Below are 19,852 nucleotides of genomic sequence, written 5' to 3' on the forward strand. Positions count from 1 at the left end.
TGGAAGTCCACTGGTGTGGTCAGCAATTTACATGTCACAGACACCATGTTCACGATACGAGACCATGGTGACCAATCCATGCAACAGATAACTTGCATGAATACTCTGAAAAACAATACTAATGAGGATAGGTAGCAACTCACTGTAAAGATGATCACTGAGCTGCAGACAGGCACAAAGTAAAGACAATCACACTCTCACATCTAAATTTTTGGCCGTAGCCTTTTTCAGAAAATGAGAGCACACACACATTCACAGCATCATTCAGACATAACTCGTGCACACATGACGGTTGTCTCTGTCTGGTGCATCAGTACTCTCTGAGAATCAGATCCAAACAAACTACCCCCCCCCCCCCCCCCACCTCGTGAAGAATGAGCGAGTAGGGAAGTGGCTCACATACTCTGCTGCGCCCAATCAGTGACAATGCATGACATCCAGAATGAGATTTTCACTCTGCAGTGGATTGTGTGCTGATATGAAACATCCTGGCAGATTAAAACTGTGTGCCAGACCGAGACTCGAACTCGGGACCTTTGCCTTTTACAAGCAAGTCCTCTACCATCTGAGCTACCCAAGCATGACTCTCATCCCATCGTCACAGCTTTACTTCTGCCAGTACCTCGTCTCATACCTTCCAAATTTCACAGAAGCTCTTCTATGAACCTTGCAGAACTAGCACTCCTGGAAGAAAGGATATTGCAGAGACATGGCTTAGCCACAGCCTGGGGGATGTTTCCAGAATGAGATTTTCACTCTGCAGTGGAGTGTGCGCTGATATTAAACTTCCTGGCAGATTAAAACTGTGTGCTGGACCAAGACTCGAACTCAGGACCTATACCTTTCGCTGGGAAAGGTCCTGAGTTCGAGTCTTGGTCCGGCACACAGCTTTAATCTGTCAGGAAGTTTCAATGTACATCATCACAGTAAACATATCATTTCACATACTGAGACAAAAATGAGATTTTTCCAGTGTTTTTTTTTTTTTTCGTCAAGTTTCCCTGACATGTTTGGAATTCCCTGATTTCCAGAACTTGTGGCAACAATGGTTGGGGAGGTTGGCCATGCTTGGTTCATAGGAGAGGAGTGATGGTTGATGATGTGGCCATTTAGGGAGCTGCACAGGGACAGGAAGGGAAGCTACACTGTTCAGGTAGTTTAAGAGAAGGTGGGATAGCTTTTTGAGGCGAAGTCTGGCATGTTGTTGCAGTCTCAAGTTGGCTTGGTATGAATGGGCATAGGCAGAGGATGTATATTGGCAACTTGCAATATACTGTCACAGAGCATGCTACATAACTTGACAATTGTGACCTAGGTGCCCGTTTCACCATATGCGCCATCTGGAATCTTCCTGCAGACACCAGTTTCTCAGAACTCCGCAGGTGGGAATTAGCGCTACAACACGTTCTTGGTTCTTGCCACCCATCTGGCCTTAATTTACATTAATTTCTTCTGTCTCAGCATTTCTTCACAGTAACTACTCCTTTCTTCACTCTGTTTTAGTTTTTTTACATCTTTCATTTTCTTACCTGTCTGCCCCCCCCACCCCCCCACCCCTCCAACCTCGGTTACGTACAATGTGCTTAGCTTTCCACCTTTATTAACTCGTGCACAGTGTTTAAGCAGTAATCTTTGTCTTTCATATTACCCTGTCTTCCACCTTTAAGCTCTCAGGCTTTCAAATCTCATCCAGTGGAATCCCCAACAATCAGTCCTTCCTTCTCATCCTGTTGGGTAAGTCTTCTCTCATGTGCAGATCTAGGTAACTTTCCTAAAATCTAACTCTTTTCCTAGACCTCCCCAGTCCTTTTGTTTCACCCCTCTTCCTTCTCCTTCAAACGTTCTGGCTGAAGAAGGAGTGACTCTGAAAGCTTGCTTAATTATAACCTTCTTTTATGTGGGTGTTCTGCTGACACTTGGTGAGTAGAATTTTTACCTATCCAATTATATTATTTTTCAAAAAATTGATTGATTTCATTGTTATACATCTCATCCACAGGATTTTTAACAATGAGTGCAAAGAAGCAGCAGCCTCCACGATAAGTCATACCTCACTGAGCACATGTGTATCTTTCATCAAAAAGTGAGGGGACTTAGGAGAAATGAGATCAGTTAGTAGTTAACATAAATGAAAGAAATTGCTTTAATAGATTGGAAATAACAGCCAACCAGTTGCAAAATATTGGTTTATTCAACCTTGACCTTGGTTTTGACAGTTTTAAAACTGTCTTTTTCAGAAAGTATTGTATGTAGAACCACATTATGTATATACAATGTGGGAGCTGTTGACTGTCTATTACATGTCCATGTCACCCACTTAATCACCATTTAAAATAAATGATTTCATAGTAGCAGCTCTCTACTGTACAGGTTTGTCTTAAAAATTTTAAAAATGCTGTCAGTGCATGTCACTAGCTCTGTACATGTTATTAAGCTCTACAGGATCCAATGCCACATTTTGTATTTAACATAATATATATACGAATCTGTCAAGTTGCACACTACACATTGTAGGATTCACTGTCAAATGTGTGATATTTTAAAAAGTTTTAAGATGAAACTCTATAGTAAATCACGTATTTCAAATGGTGATTAAGTGGGTGAAACACAAATGTACTAGCCAGTCAATGACTTCCACACTGGATGAAGATCATGTAATTCTACATAACACCTTCTGAACATGACAATTTTAAAACTGTCAAAACTATGGTCAAGATCTAATAAACCCATATTTTACAACTGGTTACTTGTTATTTCCAATCAATTGAAGCTCTGGCATGCACAGTTGCTGAAGTGCAGTGGTGTTCAAAATCTTGAAAGATATTGTGTAAACAATTCTCAGATGCATTGTCCAGTCATGTTAATGTGACCACCTATGAAATGCCTGAATAACCACCTTTTGCGGTACAGTACACTGCAAGATGTGCAGAACGAGAGTCAATCAGGTGTTGGAAGGTATCGACAGTGATATGGAGTCAATATGACTCCACTGCCATGGCCAACAGTGCTAGGTTTCTCAGGAACGGATCCTTGGCACAAACAGCCTGATTGAAGTGGTCCCACAGATTATCGATTAAGGTTAAAATCTGGGGAGTGTGGTGGCCAGGAGAGTATGGTAAACACACTCTGGTGTTCTTCAAACCATACACGTACACTGTGAGCTGTGACACATTGCACGGTCCTGCTGGTAGATGCTATCGTATACAAACTGTATGTAGGAATTATATAATATGAATATGATATGTCTGCTTGTGTCTGTATACGTGTGGATGGATATGTGTGTGCGTGCGAGTGTATACCCATCCTTTTTTCCCCCTAAGATAAGTCTTTCTGCTCCCGGGATTGGAATGACTCCTTACCCTCCCCCTTAAAACCCACATCCTTTCGTCTTTCCCTCTCCTTCCCTCTTTCCTGACGAAGCAACCGTTGGTTGCGAAAGCTAGAATTTTGTGCGTATGTTTGTGTTTGTTTGTGTGTCTATCGACGTGCCAGCGGTTTCGTTTGGTAAGTCACATCATCTTTGTTTTTGGAATTATATAATAGATAGATAAAAAAATCTACTCACCAAGCAGTGGCAGACACACAAAAGACAGTTGTAATTGGCAAGCTTCTGGAGCCCATGGCTCCTTCTTCAGGCAGAAGCATTGAATAGGAAGGAAGAGGGCTGAAGGAAAAGCACCGGAGTGGTCTAGCAAAAAAGGTAGATTTCGGGAAAGTCACTCAGAATTGCGGGTCAGGGGAGACTTACTGTATGGGATGAGAATGGAAGACTGATTGTTTGGGACTGCATCGGATGAGATTTGAAAACCTGAGAGCTTAAAGGTGGAAGACAGGGTAATAGGCAGACAGGGATTACTGCTTAAACATCAGGCATAAGAGTGAAAACTAAGAGCAGTGTAAGTAACAGAGGTGTGAGGGGGGGGGGGGGTGAAAAATAGATGGAAAAGACAATGAAAGATGCAGAAAACTAAAATGGAGTGAAGCAAAGACTAGTTACAGTGAAGAAATGCAGAGACGGGAAAAAAAATTAACATAAACTAAGGCCAGATTGAGGAGGAGGGGTGGGGGTGGGGGGGTGAGAGCCAAGGATATGTTGTAGTGCTAGTTCCAACCTGCGGAGTTCCGAGAGACTGGTGTCTGGGGAAGAAATCAGATGGCACTTGCGGTGAAACAGGTGCAGAGGCCACAAATGTCATGTTGTAGAGCATGCTCTGCAACAGGATATTGTGAGTTGCCAGTATACACCCTCTGCCTATGTCCATTCATCCTAATTGATAATGTGGTGGTAGTAATGCCAATGTAGAAGGATGCACAGTGTGTACGTAACAACTGGTACATGAAGTGTCATTTTGCAGGTGGTTCTTCTTTTGATTGCATATGTTTTTCCAGTTACAGGGCTGTTACAGGTGGTGGCAGGAGGGTGCATAGGTCAAGTCTTGTAGTGGGAATGGTCATAGAGGGAGGAGCAGTAGGGTAGGGAGATGGGTGCAGAAGGAGCCTAGGGTCTGACAACAATATTGTGGAGATTTGGAAGGCGATGGAAAACTATTCAAGGTGCAGTGCGCAAAATTTCAGACAGAATAGATCTCATTTCAGGGCATGATTTTAGGACCTCACCCTGTCAAAGTAGCTGATAAACACATTCCAGAGCAGGATAATACTGAGTCACCAATGGTGTGCTCCGAAGCTGTTTTTTGGAGGGATCAGCAGTACCAGGATTGGATGTGATGGTCTGGGAAATCTGCTTTTTAACTAGCCTGGTGAGGTAATTACATGCAGTGAAGGCTGATGAGAGAATGGTGGTGTATTGCTGTAAAGAGTCTGCATCCGAACAAATACATTTGCCTCAAATGCCAAGGCTCTATGGGAGAGAACAATTGACATTGAAAGGATGGCAACTGTCAAAATGAAAGTACTACTGTTTGTTGGTAGGTTTACTGTGGACAGTAGTGTGTAGTTGCCATTCAATGAGGACGAGATGAACATCAAGGAAAGTGGCACCCTATTTGGAATAGGTCCATGTGAAGTTTAGTTGGGAGAAGGTATTCAGAGATTCCAGGAATTATAGCAGGTCAGCCTCACTATGAGTCCATATGGTAAAGGTGGCATCAATGTATCTAAACCAAACCAGGGACTGAAGACAGGGTCCCAGGAAAGCCTTCTGTAAATGACCCTTGAAAAGGTTGGTATAGGAAGGAGCCATCCTGGTTCCCACGGCCATACCCCTGATCTGTTTGTATGTCTGCCCCTCAAAGGTGAAGCAGTTGTTGGTGAGTATAAAGTTGATTAAGATGAGATATTGTTTTTTTTGTGACTGTTTTTGGTCTTTCTGGGGTTTTCCCTGCAGAAAACTGTGGGATTTCTTTTATTGATATTGACATTTATGTTGTTGTTGTTGTTGTGGTCTTCAGTCCAGAGACAGGTTGGATGCAGCTCTGCATGCTGCTCTATCCTGTGCAAGCTTCTTCATCTTCCGAGTAACTACTGCAGTCTACATCCTTCTGAATCTGTTTAGCGTATTCACTGGATGTGTTATATATCTGACCTATTTTGTATAGTTAATAGGCAGCTCTCTGTAGTTGATCTTCACTGTTCAGGATTAATATCTGATCACCCGCACATAGCTTCGTAACTGAATAATCTCCATTGTTAACACTAAATTTAATATATTCCCTACAATGATGAATTCTTGTCCCTCTTCGAACAGGGTTTTCCAAAAAACTTTGTTAGAAAAAATACTCAGCATCTCTGACAAAATGCTGGATTACCAAGGGAATTTAAAAAACAAGTAAAATAAACAGGGAACTTTACACTGCTATGAGAATGTCTAAGAACATGACAAAAATTGGCCACTATAAAATGTACTGTAAGTTCCTAAAGTAGTTAATACAAAAACCAAAAGAAGCATATTATGAATCAGAAATTGGTAACTCTAATAATAAAAAGAAGACTATTTGGCACATTGTTAAAAGGGAGATAGGGGAGAACAAAAGAATTTTAGACGACTTCAAAATCAAATATGAAGCAACTCTTGTATGCAATTCTGAAAACTTAGTCAATATTTTCAACAAACACATCTTGTCAGAGACAGACCAAGTAGGCTGGCTGCAAGGGATCTGTTAATTCTTTGAAAAGAAAAAAAAATTCATTGGAATAGATACAATCTTTAACAGTTGTTCAAACACTGCTGTGCTTCTGTAAGTGATGTACTTGGCCACATTCTAATGCATCCTTGCAACAAGGAATAATGTCTAATAGACTCAAATATGAATTTAAAAATTTTCCTAGTTAATTGAATTTTTTAAGAAAGTTCAGGCTTGGAGGTGGTTGTCATCAACTATATTCCATGATATTTCGACTTGGGCACTTGCCAGTCATCCTCAGGTGAGCCATCAAAGACTGACAACGATTTCCTAAACTCCACAATATACAGTGTGCTGTGAGTATTCTGCGCATGTGTGAAAATGAAGCTGACACATTGACCATGCTACTCAGTGGCAATGTAGTCATTGGTGGCACTGGAGAACGAAAAAGATGGCTGTCCTCAGCGTGGCCCCTTGGTGTGGCATCAGTGCACTCTGTCATCTTTGATTTGAGGAAATCATGCAGATGACAGGATTACATGCACTATACAGGAGGTACACAGAGCTTGCTTACACAGATCTCAGAAGCAGATAGTTTGCCTAAGGAGCTCACTCACAGAAAGACAATGTTCAGGGAATATGGATATTCTATCCATAAGATTAACAGGGCATTGCCATTTAAAACTAAAAACCAGGAAGTGGGTAAAGAGGAGAGCACACTGGCAAAATTTCTAGCTCTTCTACTCTTTGTTGGCAATATTTCATTGGTTCCGGTACGTAATGGTATGATGTACCATAGCAGCAGATTACAAGTGTTTCAATTGAATTGATTCTGCATTATTCCTCTTCCTCATGTCCTTGACATCAATGCTACCAAGTTTGGTCCTTGTACATTGATTAGTTTCCATGTTATATGTGCTAAATAGGGAAAGTTTAATTATAACCATCACACTATCAAGCATTTTCGTACCAGCCACCAGAGGTGTTGTGTTTTGCAACAACATTGTGCCTTCTGATAGATACTTAGTTACAGGCTTGAGTTGAATTAATGCTTTTTGGGTACTGCCATAAGATGGAGTTTCTTGAAGTTGTATTCTGCACTGACAAGCTCTTCCTTCCTGTATAATTGAATAAAGATTGAGAATTGTTCTCATATGAGAGTGTCATTTTGAACACTAGATGACTTTATTACAATGTGCATGGGACTTTATAGGATAATTTCTGCTTCATAGATAATTAGAAAAAACCAGTCACTAGCAAAGAAAATGTTCTTGGTGCAAAAATGTAAGAAAAATAATTGGTGTATACTGTAGCTTTAGTTGTAGAAACCTTTTGCAAAAACTAAACATTCTTAATGCTGTTTCCCAATAACCAAGGGGAATTTTTGATCTTGAGACAACAAAATATCTCAAAAACTATGCATCTGATTGAAAAGTGGAAAAAAATACGTATACAGTACCCCAGAGGATGGAGTGGGTGACAACTTTCAAATCTTAAATAGGAACATCCCATTGTTTTAACTAAATATTCAGATTCTTTGGGGAAAAAGTAGGTAACTTTTGTTTGCAGAACATTTTTCAAACATTTTTCATTGTGTGATAGATGGTGCTGTAATAAAAAAAAAAAAAAGAGAGAAAGGTTAGCCATATAACAATATAGCAGAGATGCTGAGCCGCGATAGGCACAATAAAAAGATTCACACAATCATAGCTTTCGGCCATTAAGGTCTTTGTCAGCAGTACACACACACACACACACACACACACACACACACACACACACACACACACACACACAAGTGCAACTTGCACACACATCTGCAGTCTCAGAGAGCTGAAACTACACTCAACATTGTTACATTCCATCCTGGATTTTCCATTGTTTGAAAACTAGACATATTCAGTAAATGAGAAAAAAAGCTTGACTGAGGTGTGTCCTCTCACTGTTACAACTTAATACCTGTGGTGGACACTCCAACCAGAGTAACAGCACTTTAATAGATAATTTACTTGTATATAAGGATAGTTACAATAATTTTACTGTGAAAAATATTATAATTGGCCTCTCTGACCAAGAAGGGAAAAAATAAACATATAAAGGAAAGAAAATTTTATTTGGAAAAACTTAGGATTATAAACAAACACCACTGAAAGCTTTAATCACCAATTACAGCTAGTGGACAGATCTCCTGTGTATGCTGCAGTTGATGTTAATTCAAAATTTAATGTATTTATCAATGAAGTTGCAAGTCTTTTTGAAGAAACCTTTCCAAAAAAGGCAGTGAGAGAAAACCTGTTAAAATCTGGATACAAGTCTTGGATTACTAAAGGCATCAACATTTCTTGTAAAACGAAAAGAGAACTATGCAGCAGCCAAGAGATCAAATGATCCCAGTAGGAGTGTGCACTATAAACTTTACAATAAAGTTCTGAATAAGACCATACAAGCAGCAAAGGACATGTGCTTGAAGACAGAAATCGATTACTCAAGCAATAAAGTAAAAACTATTTGGAATTTTGTACAGAAGGAAACAAGGAAAAATGCAGTTTGTAGCGAAAATATCCTAATAAGAAATGAGGGCCATCTTGTTATCAATCCAAAAATAGTTGCAGACACCTTAAACAAACAATTTTTAAAAGTAACAGAAAAAATAGGTTTACAAGGCTCCATGAACCAAGCCATCAATCTTTTGAAAGCCAGAGTACCTAGCTCAGTACAACATATGAAGGTAACAACAATCACTGTTCAAGAAATTGAAAGAGTTACGAAATTCCTGAGACAGAAACTTTACTGGGATTGAAGATATTTCTAACAAATTATTAAAATACTGCTGCAGCCATGTAAGTAAAGTCCTTTGCCACATTTTTGATGCATCACCTATGCAAGGAATAGTTCCTGAGAGGCTTAAGTATGCAGTTGTAAAACTGCTGTATGAGAGGGGAGATAAGATGGATGCTGCTAACTATTGGCCAATATCACTACTGACAAGTTTTTCAAAGGTTTTAGAGAAACTAATGCATGCTAGGATAGTTAAGCATCTCAGAGATCAAAATATCCGGTGAAAGTCAGTTTGGATTTCAGAAAGGTTTGTCAACAGAAGATGCAATATTTGCATTTGCTGGCAACATCTTATAATCAATCAACAAAAAACTGCAGGTGGTTGGGATTTTTTGTGACCTAACAAAAGTGTTTGACTGTGTCAGTCACCAGATTCCTTTACAAAAAGCTGCACATCTCAGTATAAGTGGTTCATCAGTGAAGTGGCTTAACTCGTACCTGTCAAACAGGAAACAGAAAATTGTAGGGGATAGTCAAAATGGAGTCTCATTATCTTCAGTATGAGGTACCATCACATGTGGAGTGCCCCAAGGCTCAGTTCTTGGACCCCTACTTTTTATGATCTTTATAAATGATCTGCCTCTCTGTACAGAATATTGCAGATTTGCCATTTTTGTTGATGACACTACACTACACTGATAATTTAGTAGATAAATTTGAGGAAACAGCAAATAAGGATTCAAGTGGAACAGTGAACTGGTTTAACATTAATGACCTTTCTTTAAATTACACTAAAATAATCTACGTTCAATTCCACACAACATTGAAAGATGAAGAAATAGTAGTAAAAATAGGTGATCAGGTGATAACCAGGGTGGATACCCTAAAATACCTAGGCTTGTATATTCACAACAAACTGGACTATCCAAACCACATCCTGGATCTATGCAAAAGATTGAGCTCAGCAACTGATGCTGCGAAGGCAGCCTGTTATAGTTATTTTCATGCCATTATGGCATATGGAATTATATTTTGGTGTAATCAGTCCCTGGCTAAAAATGTACTGTGTGCACAAAAAAGAGCCATAAGGATCATGTGTGGAGTCCCTCTCAGAAACACATGCAGGAATCTCTTTAAGAAATTTGGAATCCTTACATCCACTGCGCAGTATATATTCTCTTTGATATGCTTCATAATGAGAGGAAAATCCATTTTTACACTGAGTAGTGAGTATCATAGTCATGAGATGAGATGAGAAGAAAACATGATATCCACTATGAACAAGCAAATCTAAGTATGGTACAGAAAGGAGTCCATTTCACTGGCTGTAAGATTTTTAACGCCCTCCCTTCAAGAATTAAGTGTTTGGTAGAAGATGAGCTCTTGTTTGACTGCTCTGGATGTGTTAATGTGCGCACCTTTGTACCTGTCCCTGTGTGCTCTGAACGTGTTTACACGTGCCACCAGTCTATGTGTAGACACGTTCAGAGTAGCAGGCAGAAGGACTGGTGGCATGTGTAAACACGTTCAGAGCACACTGGGGCAGGTACGAAGGCGCGCACGTTAACACGTCCAGAGCAGTTACAGGGTTAAAAAAACTTTTAACACAGTTCCTATTACAAAGATCATTTTATATGATAGAAGAGTTTCTGAACTACAGTGTTTAACATTTCTTGTATTGTTAAATGCAAATATATGCCCAAATCTACGTTTGTAATCCTGCCTATTCTTTGTTGTAAACACATATTTTGCAATATTTATTTTCCGTAACACTTATTATTTTGTAATACTTATTTATCTCTCAAAATTGATTTTCTGTGGTAGAACCTAAGTTACTGTTTACTGTAATATGTAATCATTTTGTTTTGTTTTGTTTTGTTTTGTTTTTATGTGCTACCATAGATTTCTGAAACATTCCATATCCTGTGATATTGTCACAACATGAATCACCGGAACAAGAAATAAATAAATAAATATAACAAGCAGAGATCATCTATAGGGAAATGGAATCTTGCAAACATGAATATAGGTCTGAAATACCCTTCGCTTTCAATGATTATCTGTACATTATTTAGGTTACATCCTTTTGTCCTCTTTCTTCTCAGTCTTCCGGTTCTCTTTTTTTCCTTTCGATTCTCCATCCCATCATCTCTGAATGATGTTTTATACTACCAACTTTATTTCACATTTTGTTACTATTATTCTTGTCTCTTATACTTCTCACCGTTCCTCTTCTGCCTTTGATATCTTTTTTTCTTCACTTGCACTTAATTCTGATCCCTACACCACCACTAAGGGTGAAATACATCTGGACTGACATAAGTGAGCCAATGATCCTGAAGGTCTATGGATATTGGAATGCTAGATGCCTTTGAAAGAGAGGTACTTTGAAGAATTGTTGGCCCAACCTGTGAAAGAGGAAGATGGAGGAGGTGGTATATTATATATAAAGATCCACCCATTAGAAGAATAGTGAAATCAGCCAGATTGATATGGGTGGGGCACGTGGCACAGATGAGTGATACAGAAGATCCCACAACCACAAGAGTCTGTGTATGGGTGTATTTTTACTAGAGGAAGAGCAAGAACTTGAAAGCTAGTGTGATTTTTCCGTTATGTGTTTATGTGTGCCACACATCAGTCCACTACAGGTGAGTGATTGCCTTTCCTCTATTTTATGTATTTTTTCCATCTAGGAATTTCCATTACTATTGTCTTCTTCTATCTGTCTTCCACACATACGTAAACTGAAATCCTCATGGTGGTTTCTGTCTTATAAATTTAGGCTCATCTCAGGAACTACTGTAGCGATTTTGATATAGTTTTCACTAACAGATAGAGTGATTCACAATGAGTGTTTGTAGAGACAGGAGATAGGCATATGGCTGTCTAACTGCAGTGCCAGACTGTGACCCATTGTCACTGGGAGGCCTGTGTGAGCTTCTTGCAGTGGAGGTGTTTCACGTATTAAACTGATAAGAACAGAATTTTTGGTGTAGAGTTAATGTTTATGAGGTGTGAAAGGAAATGTGGGTAAAGGTAACAAAGAAATTGTAGCTCAAGCCAGGCGGCATTGGAGTTGGGCAGCTGAAAAGTACTGTTAACTTCTGCCAAGCTGGCACAACAGTCTGGCAGACCAGGTGGTGTGGCAGCTGTCACAAGATATCACTTCAAATGCCAATTAAATTAGGAAATATAACATTTGTACCTCCTGAGAACTTCCCTGGAGTGTGTTGCTTCAAGAACCATCACATCCATGCATGTGTACACCCCTACACAAACACAAACACAAAACACACACACACACACACACACACACACACACACACACACACACACACACACACACACACACAAAGAGAGAGAGAATATTTTAACTCACCTGAACAATTGACAGTAAGCCAGTGCACACAATTAGCAACTTGGGTTCTTGTGGAAAAGCAGCCAAGGAGCCAGCTATCACACTAAATACAGCATACACAAACAGACCAAATGCAGATACTCTTAGGAGAATGTCATTCAAATCACTCTGCTCTTCAGCACGGAATTTGAGACTCTGTACTCTGTAAGAAAAGAAAAGAAAAAGAAGAGAGACATTTCTTTAGTAACTTAGGAAGCAAAGGATTGAATATTGATATCTTAAATCATTATCAATATATGAAGTACAGTGAACAACTTAAAATATAGGAGGCTGGAAACCAGTCTGTCTGTTATGTTTTCTGCTCCCATAAATAACTAAATTTTTTTGGTCTTTCATTATGTATCTAATGCAGCTGCATACATAATATGTACATCTAATATGTACAGGAATATGTCAAATTGTTATTTATGTGAAATTTTATTTAACTCTCTAATTAAGTTTTTTTTTTTTTTTTACATTTAACTGCCTGAATACAATGATGCAAATAGTTTTACTAGAATCCTGAGTAATTAAAAGTTATTGCTTATTAAATTTACTACAATGTCTAATGGGAAGAAATTTTTAGCTAATGGGCAGCATATGAGTTATTGTTACCACTCATTCAAAGGCAGACATTCTCAACTTTCATAAGAACATCTTTTAAATTATCTGAAACTAATTAACTTACAAACTAACTGTCATTAAAAGTTTAGATGCTCATAATTTTGATTGCCTTTTTTGCTTTAAGCTTACAAGATTCTAAACTTTGAGAATATAATTTTGGTAGCTATATTCTTTCAAGAATCAGACAACACCTTTCACTAATTAATTATGTCTCTAATTAAGATTTTGAATAATTTAGAATAATAGAAGATTGATTTCAAGGTGCATGCCATACTTGTAATCAAGTACATCATACTTAGAAGCAAAATAACGCTGTGTATAATTTTATGATCTAACCTTAAGCATTTTTTATAAACCAGATAATAGTAAAACCATATAGGCCACACAAAACAGCAAAATCTAACCAAGCCAGTTTTAAAATTAATAACTAGTTTCAGAAATCATATCATATTCTTCTGTCTTTAAGTAGCCACACCTCCCACCAATGTCTGCAGTCAGCAACTGGCAACCAAACAGACAGCATCTCTATGTTATATAGTATTTTCAGTCTGCAGTTAGTAATTACAGGAATAAGCTCTAAGTGCAAAACAAACGTATGTGACCGGTTAGCACTCTGGCAACACACATATGTTGGTTAAAGTGGAAGTACCGGGTGAGGTATCCAACACATAGCACCTCATGTGAAAATCCACACTCTGACATCATATGTGTAATGTCTATGTATCATATCTGTAACCTCAAAGTGTTAATGTTGGACCACAATTATGTACTGGACAATGTAATTAATTTCGGTGACTGTACAGCACCTTAGATCATGCACACTGCTAATAGCATATTTCTCTCACTGTATGTCATGCTACTGTGAAGTTCAACAAATACTTTTCCTCTGATTTATGATTGCGTTAGATCTCTTCCACATATGTTTATGAAGAAAGAGATGTGCATCTCTTTACTTGTATAAACTGTGGTCTGTAAAACTGGAACTGGGCATCAACAACATTATAGACACATAATGTAGGAGGAGCCTTGTTGTGTGGTCTACATCATTTGGTACTATCCCTTATAGTACCAGTTTCCAGCATATTATTTCAGTACATCAAGACATGGAACTCCCAAGCCAAGTGCAACAAAAGGCGAGGGGTATGCTGCAACCTCAACAGAAGATTGGCTTAAATTATCCTGTAATACTGCTCATGAAGACGAAATGTAGGGAGGCAAAATGTAAGAGGGTTTCAACAGGTGTAAGACAAACATAAATGACTGTTTTATCTGTTATTTGATATCAGTGGTGGTGGTGGTAGTAGTAGTAATCATCGTCGTGGTTGACATGGTAACAGGAGAATGAATTAGAAGTCTAGCTTGACAAATTATTTATTAATTGACTGAGACAAATGCATGCAACGTTTTTTTTGTGTAGCACACACAGTACAAGATATTATTTAAGACTTTGTTTAAAACATGATTATTATTGTTATAATAATACAGCATGGGGAAAAAAGTCCCCATACTCCTTAATTTGAGTGAGCAGTGTTCTGCCTTGCTGCAGCCATTTGCATTCTGTGAGGCCTCTTTTTTCAAACTGAGGTATTATTCAGGTTTGTAACATGCATAAATAATGTGTGACATTCACAGTCCCTTCAAAATAAGTATGGGCTAAGAATATATATGATGTCATCACTGCCAATATCATTACACAAGACAGGTGCTTTGTAACTCGACTGCGTAATGGGGATTCTCTTTGCCCCAAATGACAATACTTCTATCACGAGCGGTGATAAAAGGCACATTTATTTGAACAGATAAGTTTCACATCTTACACTCCATTTGGAAATCGAGTTAACAAAGCATGGCCTGCTCATTCCGTTATGTATCCAATAACTCATTTATGAATGTTGGTCAAAAACGTCTGACCTTAAGGTCTTTTTTCATGTGATCTCACATTGTTGTCCTCAGTATACAAGTTCCAAAGCATGTTTATGTGTTTACTTCGTAGGAGATTGTTCAGTCAAAGCAGAGACTCCAATATGTTACTTCTTGTGTCTCTTCCTTAGACTCCAAGACCTGTCTTTAACACTTCCAAAAGCAAAAGCATTCTTTCTCAATTCATAAGTGTTGCCTTTCACTGTGGAGCCATATTAAATCTTTCCTGGAATGCTTCCATAACCTATCTTACTGTCTGCCATGTTTATTGTGATTTGCAGACCCACACACTTGCCACTAAGTGCTCCTCAGTTGTGTAACTATGACCGCTGACATCCGCCATGGTTACAAATTAAAACTCATCTGTGACTGTGAAAAAATGTAAATGAATTCCATCAACTGTTAAGAAGTAACAAAGCTACCAACCTGCATAATAACATTTGATACTAAACAGGGGTTACAGGGGTACAGGGACTTCTCACCCACCCTGTAGATCATCACCATCACCATCACCATCACCATCACCATCATCATCATTTAAGACTGATTATGCCTTTCAGCATTCATTCTGGAGCATAGACCCCCTTATAAAATTCCTCCATGATCCCCTATTCAGCACTAACATTGGTGCCTCTTCTGATGTTAAGCCTATTACTTCAAAATCATTCTTAACCGAATCCAGGTACCTTCTCCTTGGTCTACCCCGACTCCTCCTACCCTCTACTGCTGAACCCATGAGTCTCTTGGGTAACCTTGCTTCTCCCATGTGTGTAACATGACCCCACCATCTAAGCCTGTTTGCCCTGACTACTACATCTATAGAGTTCATTCCCAGTTTTTCTTTGATTTCCTCATTGTGGACACCCTCCTGTCATTGTTCACATCTACTAGTACCTGCAATCATCCTAGCTACTTTCATATCCATAACCTCAACCTTATTGATAAGGTAACCTGAATCCACCCAGCTTTCGCTCCCATACAACAAAGTTGGTCGAAAGATTGAACGGTGCACAGATAACTTAGTCTTGGTACTAACTTCCTTCTTGCAGAAGAGAGTAGATCGTAGCTGAGTGCTCACTGCAGTAGCTTTGCTACACCACGCTTCCAGTTCTTTCACTATGTTGCCATCCTGTGAGAATATGCATCCTAAGTACTTGAAACCGTCCACCTGTTCTAACTTTGTTCCTCCTATTTGGCACTCAATCCGTTTATATCTCTTTCCTACTGACATTACTTTCGTTTTGGAGGTGCTGATCTTCATACCATAGTCCTTACATTTCTGATCTAGCTGTGAAATATTACTTTGCAAACTTTCAATCAAATCTGTCATCACAACTAAGTCATCCGCATATGCGAGACTGCTTATTTTTTGTTCACATATCTTAATCTCACCCAGCCAGTCTATTGTTTTCAACATATGATCCATAAATAATATGAACAACAGTGGAGATAGGTTGCAGCCTTGTCTTACCCCTGAAACTACTCTGAACCATGGACTCAATTTACCGTCAGCTCTAACTGCTGCCTGACTATCTATGTAAAGACCTTTAATTGCTTGCAAAAGTTTGCCTCCTATACCATAATCTTGTAGAACAGACAATAACTTCCTCCTAGGAACCTGGTCATATGCCTTTTCTAGATCTATAAAGCATAGATACAATTCCCTGTTCCACTCTTAACACTTCTCCATTATTTGCCGTAAGCTATAGATCTGGTCCTGACCCTCTAAAAGGCCTAAATCCACACTGATTTTCATCCAGTTTGTCCTCAACTAATACTCGCACTTTCCTTTCAACAATACCTGAGAAGATTTTACCCACAATGCTGATTAAAGAGAGAATGAAATAAAAAATATCTCAGTAAAACTGGATAACCATAGATGTGGAACATCAAAATTAAAGGACTTACTGAATGTGAAAGAATCTAATACAACAGAACACTTCATAGGAGGACCATTTTACAAAAGGAAAATTAGGAAATATGTGGAGAAGCCAGGCCTTCAACTATTTTTGACTGTTCCCTTAAAATTCTTTCTATCCATTCCTACAAATTGGTATTCTGTCACAGGTCCAATCTATAACTTATCCTGGTCCATCCTTATGCCAGTCCTGTCCCAACCCCTTGCCACATGGATCATATTCATACGAAAGAATTGAGATCAAGCCTATTTCATATGATTGCCTAGCTCATACTATTTAGTTACTATCATTGGAATATCTTATCCTGCAACAGGAAGGTCCTCATATATGGCACATATTAGTTTCAGTGCCACCACTGCAAGGCTTTCACTGGGAGTATGATCATCTAGCAGCTTGGTCTTGAGCATATTTTCATGATACAAACTTAAGTTACAATTATGGACACCCTCAATTGAGAGCCTGTGGAAACAAATCCCATTAGTTAAATCTACATTAACTACTTCCAGCAGCCATTCTGCTACTATAGTGATCAGAGTGCAACATCTACTGTATGTAGTTATTACTGTTAACATATTTTAACACAGATTTGCAAGCAAATGTAGGCCAATTTCATGTCAAAAAGACAATGAACATTATAAAGGTAAGTATCTATTTATTTATTTATGCACCAACCGCTGTCATTTACAAGATTTGGGTTTTGATGTGTGCAGCTAAGATCTTACATCACAAATTACATATCAGTATTAGGACACCACACATTAGGAACTATACTATTACACAACTCTTCTACCTCATAAAAACATACGTTGAGTAATAGGTTATCAAAGTAAGGATATTATAAGTTACTCACTATCAAGGGCTGGCTGCTTTTTCTATTAATAGGTGACAGGTTTTTATATTGAGGGAGGTTACTGTTCATATTTTTTGTTCTTTGAAAGGTGACTGGCATGAGTTTCTTTCCATTTGTAATGACTGTAAATTGTCCTCACAACTTGTTTTGGCACATAAACAATATTTTTGCATCAGAAGAGTCACCCTATAAGATATTTCCATTGTGTTAAGAGAGAGTGGAATAAATCATAGTATGATGAGAAAGCTGCTCCCTTTCTGACACAGCATTTTGACTTGCATAATAAAAGAATCACTCACAATATTTTAGTGTATAACTAGTGTATTTGTGCAAACCCCATTCAGTTGTGAGTCCAAATGTATTCCTACTAATCTGACTGAGTCACCCTCATTTGCTTTTTACTCACTTCATTGAGGAAAAGAGCATACAGTTTCAGTTTTGCTTTTCTTTAATATCATTTTGTTTTTGGATGACTGCAAAGAACTATTCACACATGTATTAGAAAAGTAAGGACCCAGGACAGAATCTTATGAGACTCTGGCAGTAACAGGAATGTAATTCGATCTGCAGTTATTAACTGTGTGACAACTCATTTCCTGTCTAAAAGGTATAATTTTATGTTGATTCTGCATGCTGTAATCTGAGAATAGGAATAAAAGGGGAAGGGGGAAGGGGGAGGGGTAGGGGTAGGAACAGAGTGGCAATGAACTGGGAAATGGCACCCAACAGAATGATAATAAGTCACACTTAACAAATAAGCTGCTTACCTGATGAAGCCAACAATAGTAGCTATTATGCTGAGAGACATCAACACACAGTGAGAAACATCTGCCAGGTATATTGCAAGCAGTCCATAATCTTGATGATGTATCATCACAAAGAAAAGTATGAGACAAATAAGAGATGCAACCAAAAGCAGGAGGCCACAGAACAGGCCTTTGCTAGCACCTACACAGTCTACACGGCCTTGGCGACGTGCTTGTGCCATTGCCACTGCTCTTCGTGATAACATTGCTTCCAGCCGTTGTTCCAAATCTTCCTGTTCCACATATCTGGCAACAACATGTACAGTCAGAACAACACAATTTCTATTTTTGTAAGAAACAGTCTGAAGATGAAAAAGTGTTTCTATGCTAATCAATTAAGTTATTGGCCTTCTCAAGGAATATGATATAAATCACTGCAAGAACAATTATAAACACAAAGTACTAGGTTGTCGTATTTGACAGTAAGGACACAGAAATAGTTTCAGCAGTTCAGTGAGTGATGTGTATTGAGTGTAGTATAGTGTAGATAGCATAGTATAGTATAGTATAGAATAGAATTATTTATTAATCAAAGAACCATTTTATGTTGGAATAAGATTTGCCAGTTCAATACAAGGAAAATCCAAGTCAAATAAATAGACACCTAAATATATAGGATGGACCAGTTTAATCCATAATGGGGAATAACTTGGGATGGAGATGAGATACAGCAAAATGTTTTGGATAAAAGTTGTAGGTGGCATTGCTACTAATGGGCATGACCTTGAACATAATTTTCAAGGCGATTTGAAGTTAGTGATTTTTTAAAGAGGGAACCCTAATTTTTGGCTGAATATTTCAAAAGAGTGGCAAATTTCAGTTATAAAATGATACATTAGTCAAGATCATGAGTAGCTCAGTTAAGGTCAAATAACCAAATATATTTTTAGTTCTAGAAGGGATTAACTTAGAATACAAGAAAGATATTGTGAAACACAATGTTAGGTACAAGTTTGAATGGCCATCCCAAGGAATAAGGGCCAAGGGGACTTATTCAACAACTTGTAAATCAATGATCTATGTTTTATTAATGTTTGTTCTGTCTTGCAAATGCCACAATAATATTTATATGTTGTGATGTATTTGTTTTCCCAATAAACACATTAAAACTTGAAGGTCAAATCTCTTTCTGAATCTGGCGTCACAAATAGGGGCTTCCATGAAACAAAACTCAGTCTACAAGTGACCTTCGATAAGTACCTTTAAAATTGTGGTTATCAGTAATGAAAAGTGACCCCTTGTACCCCCTTCTAATCTGCATCTAGAACTGTATTTTGCTGTATCCCTCCTCTATTTATTTATTTTGATCCATCTTTGAGCCTTTTTTTGCAATCAGTGTCATCATTGGGAGTTCACATATATTGTGCAAATACATTTTGTTGACATAATTACAATACACACACTAATAATAATACAAGGCACATAAAATAAACACCAGAAAACAATTTCTTAATTTCACAGTATGTAGAAAA

General features: G+C 38.3%; 1 protein-coding gene across 1 annotated transcript in view; it reads right to left on the reverse strand.

Annotated features, from left to right (window-relative positions):
- LOC126177105 (proton channel OtopLc) overlaps nt 1–19,852 on the reverse strand; it is a 760,838-nt gene that overhangs the window by 50,134 nt on the left and 690,852 nt on the right. Inside the window, exons 11-12 of the mRNA XM_049924368.1 lie at nt 18,342–18,626; nt 12,244–12,424 (exon numbers count right to left, since the gene is read on the reverse strand). Coding sequence (XP_049780325.1) covers nt 12,244–12,424; nt 18,342–18,626 — 466 coding nt within the window. The remainder of the gene's footprint in view (nt 1–12,243; nt 12,425–18,341; nt 18,627–19,852) is intronic.

Source organism: Schistocerca cancellata, chromosome 3 (genome assembly GCF_023864275.1).
Source record: "Schistocerca cancellata isolate TAMUIC-IGC-003103 chromosome 3, iqSchCanc2.1, whole genome shotgun sequence".
Lineage (NCBI taxonomy): Eukaryota > Metazoa > Arthropoda > Insecta > Orthoptera > Acrididae > Schistocerca > Schistocerca cancellata.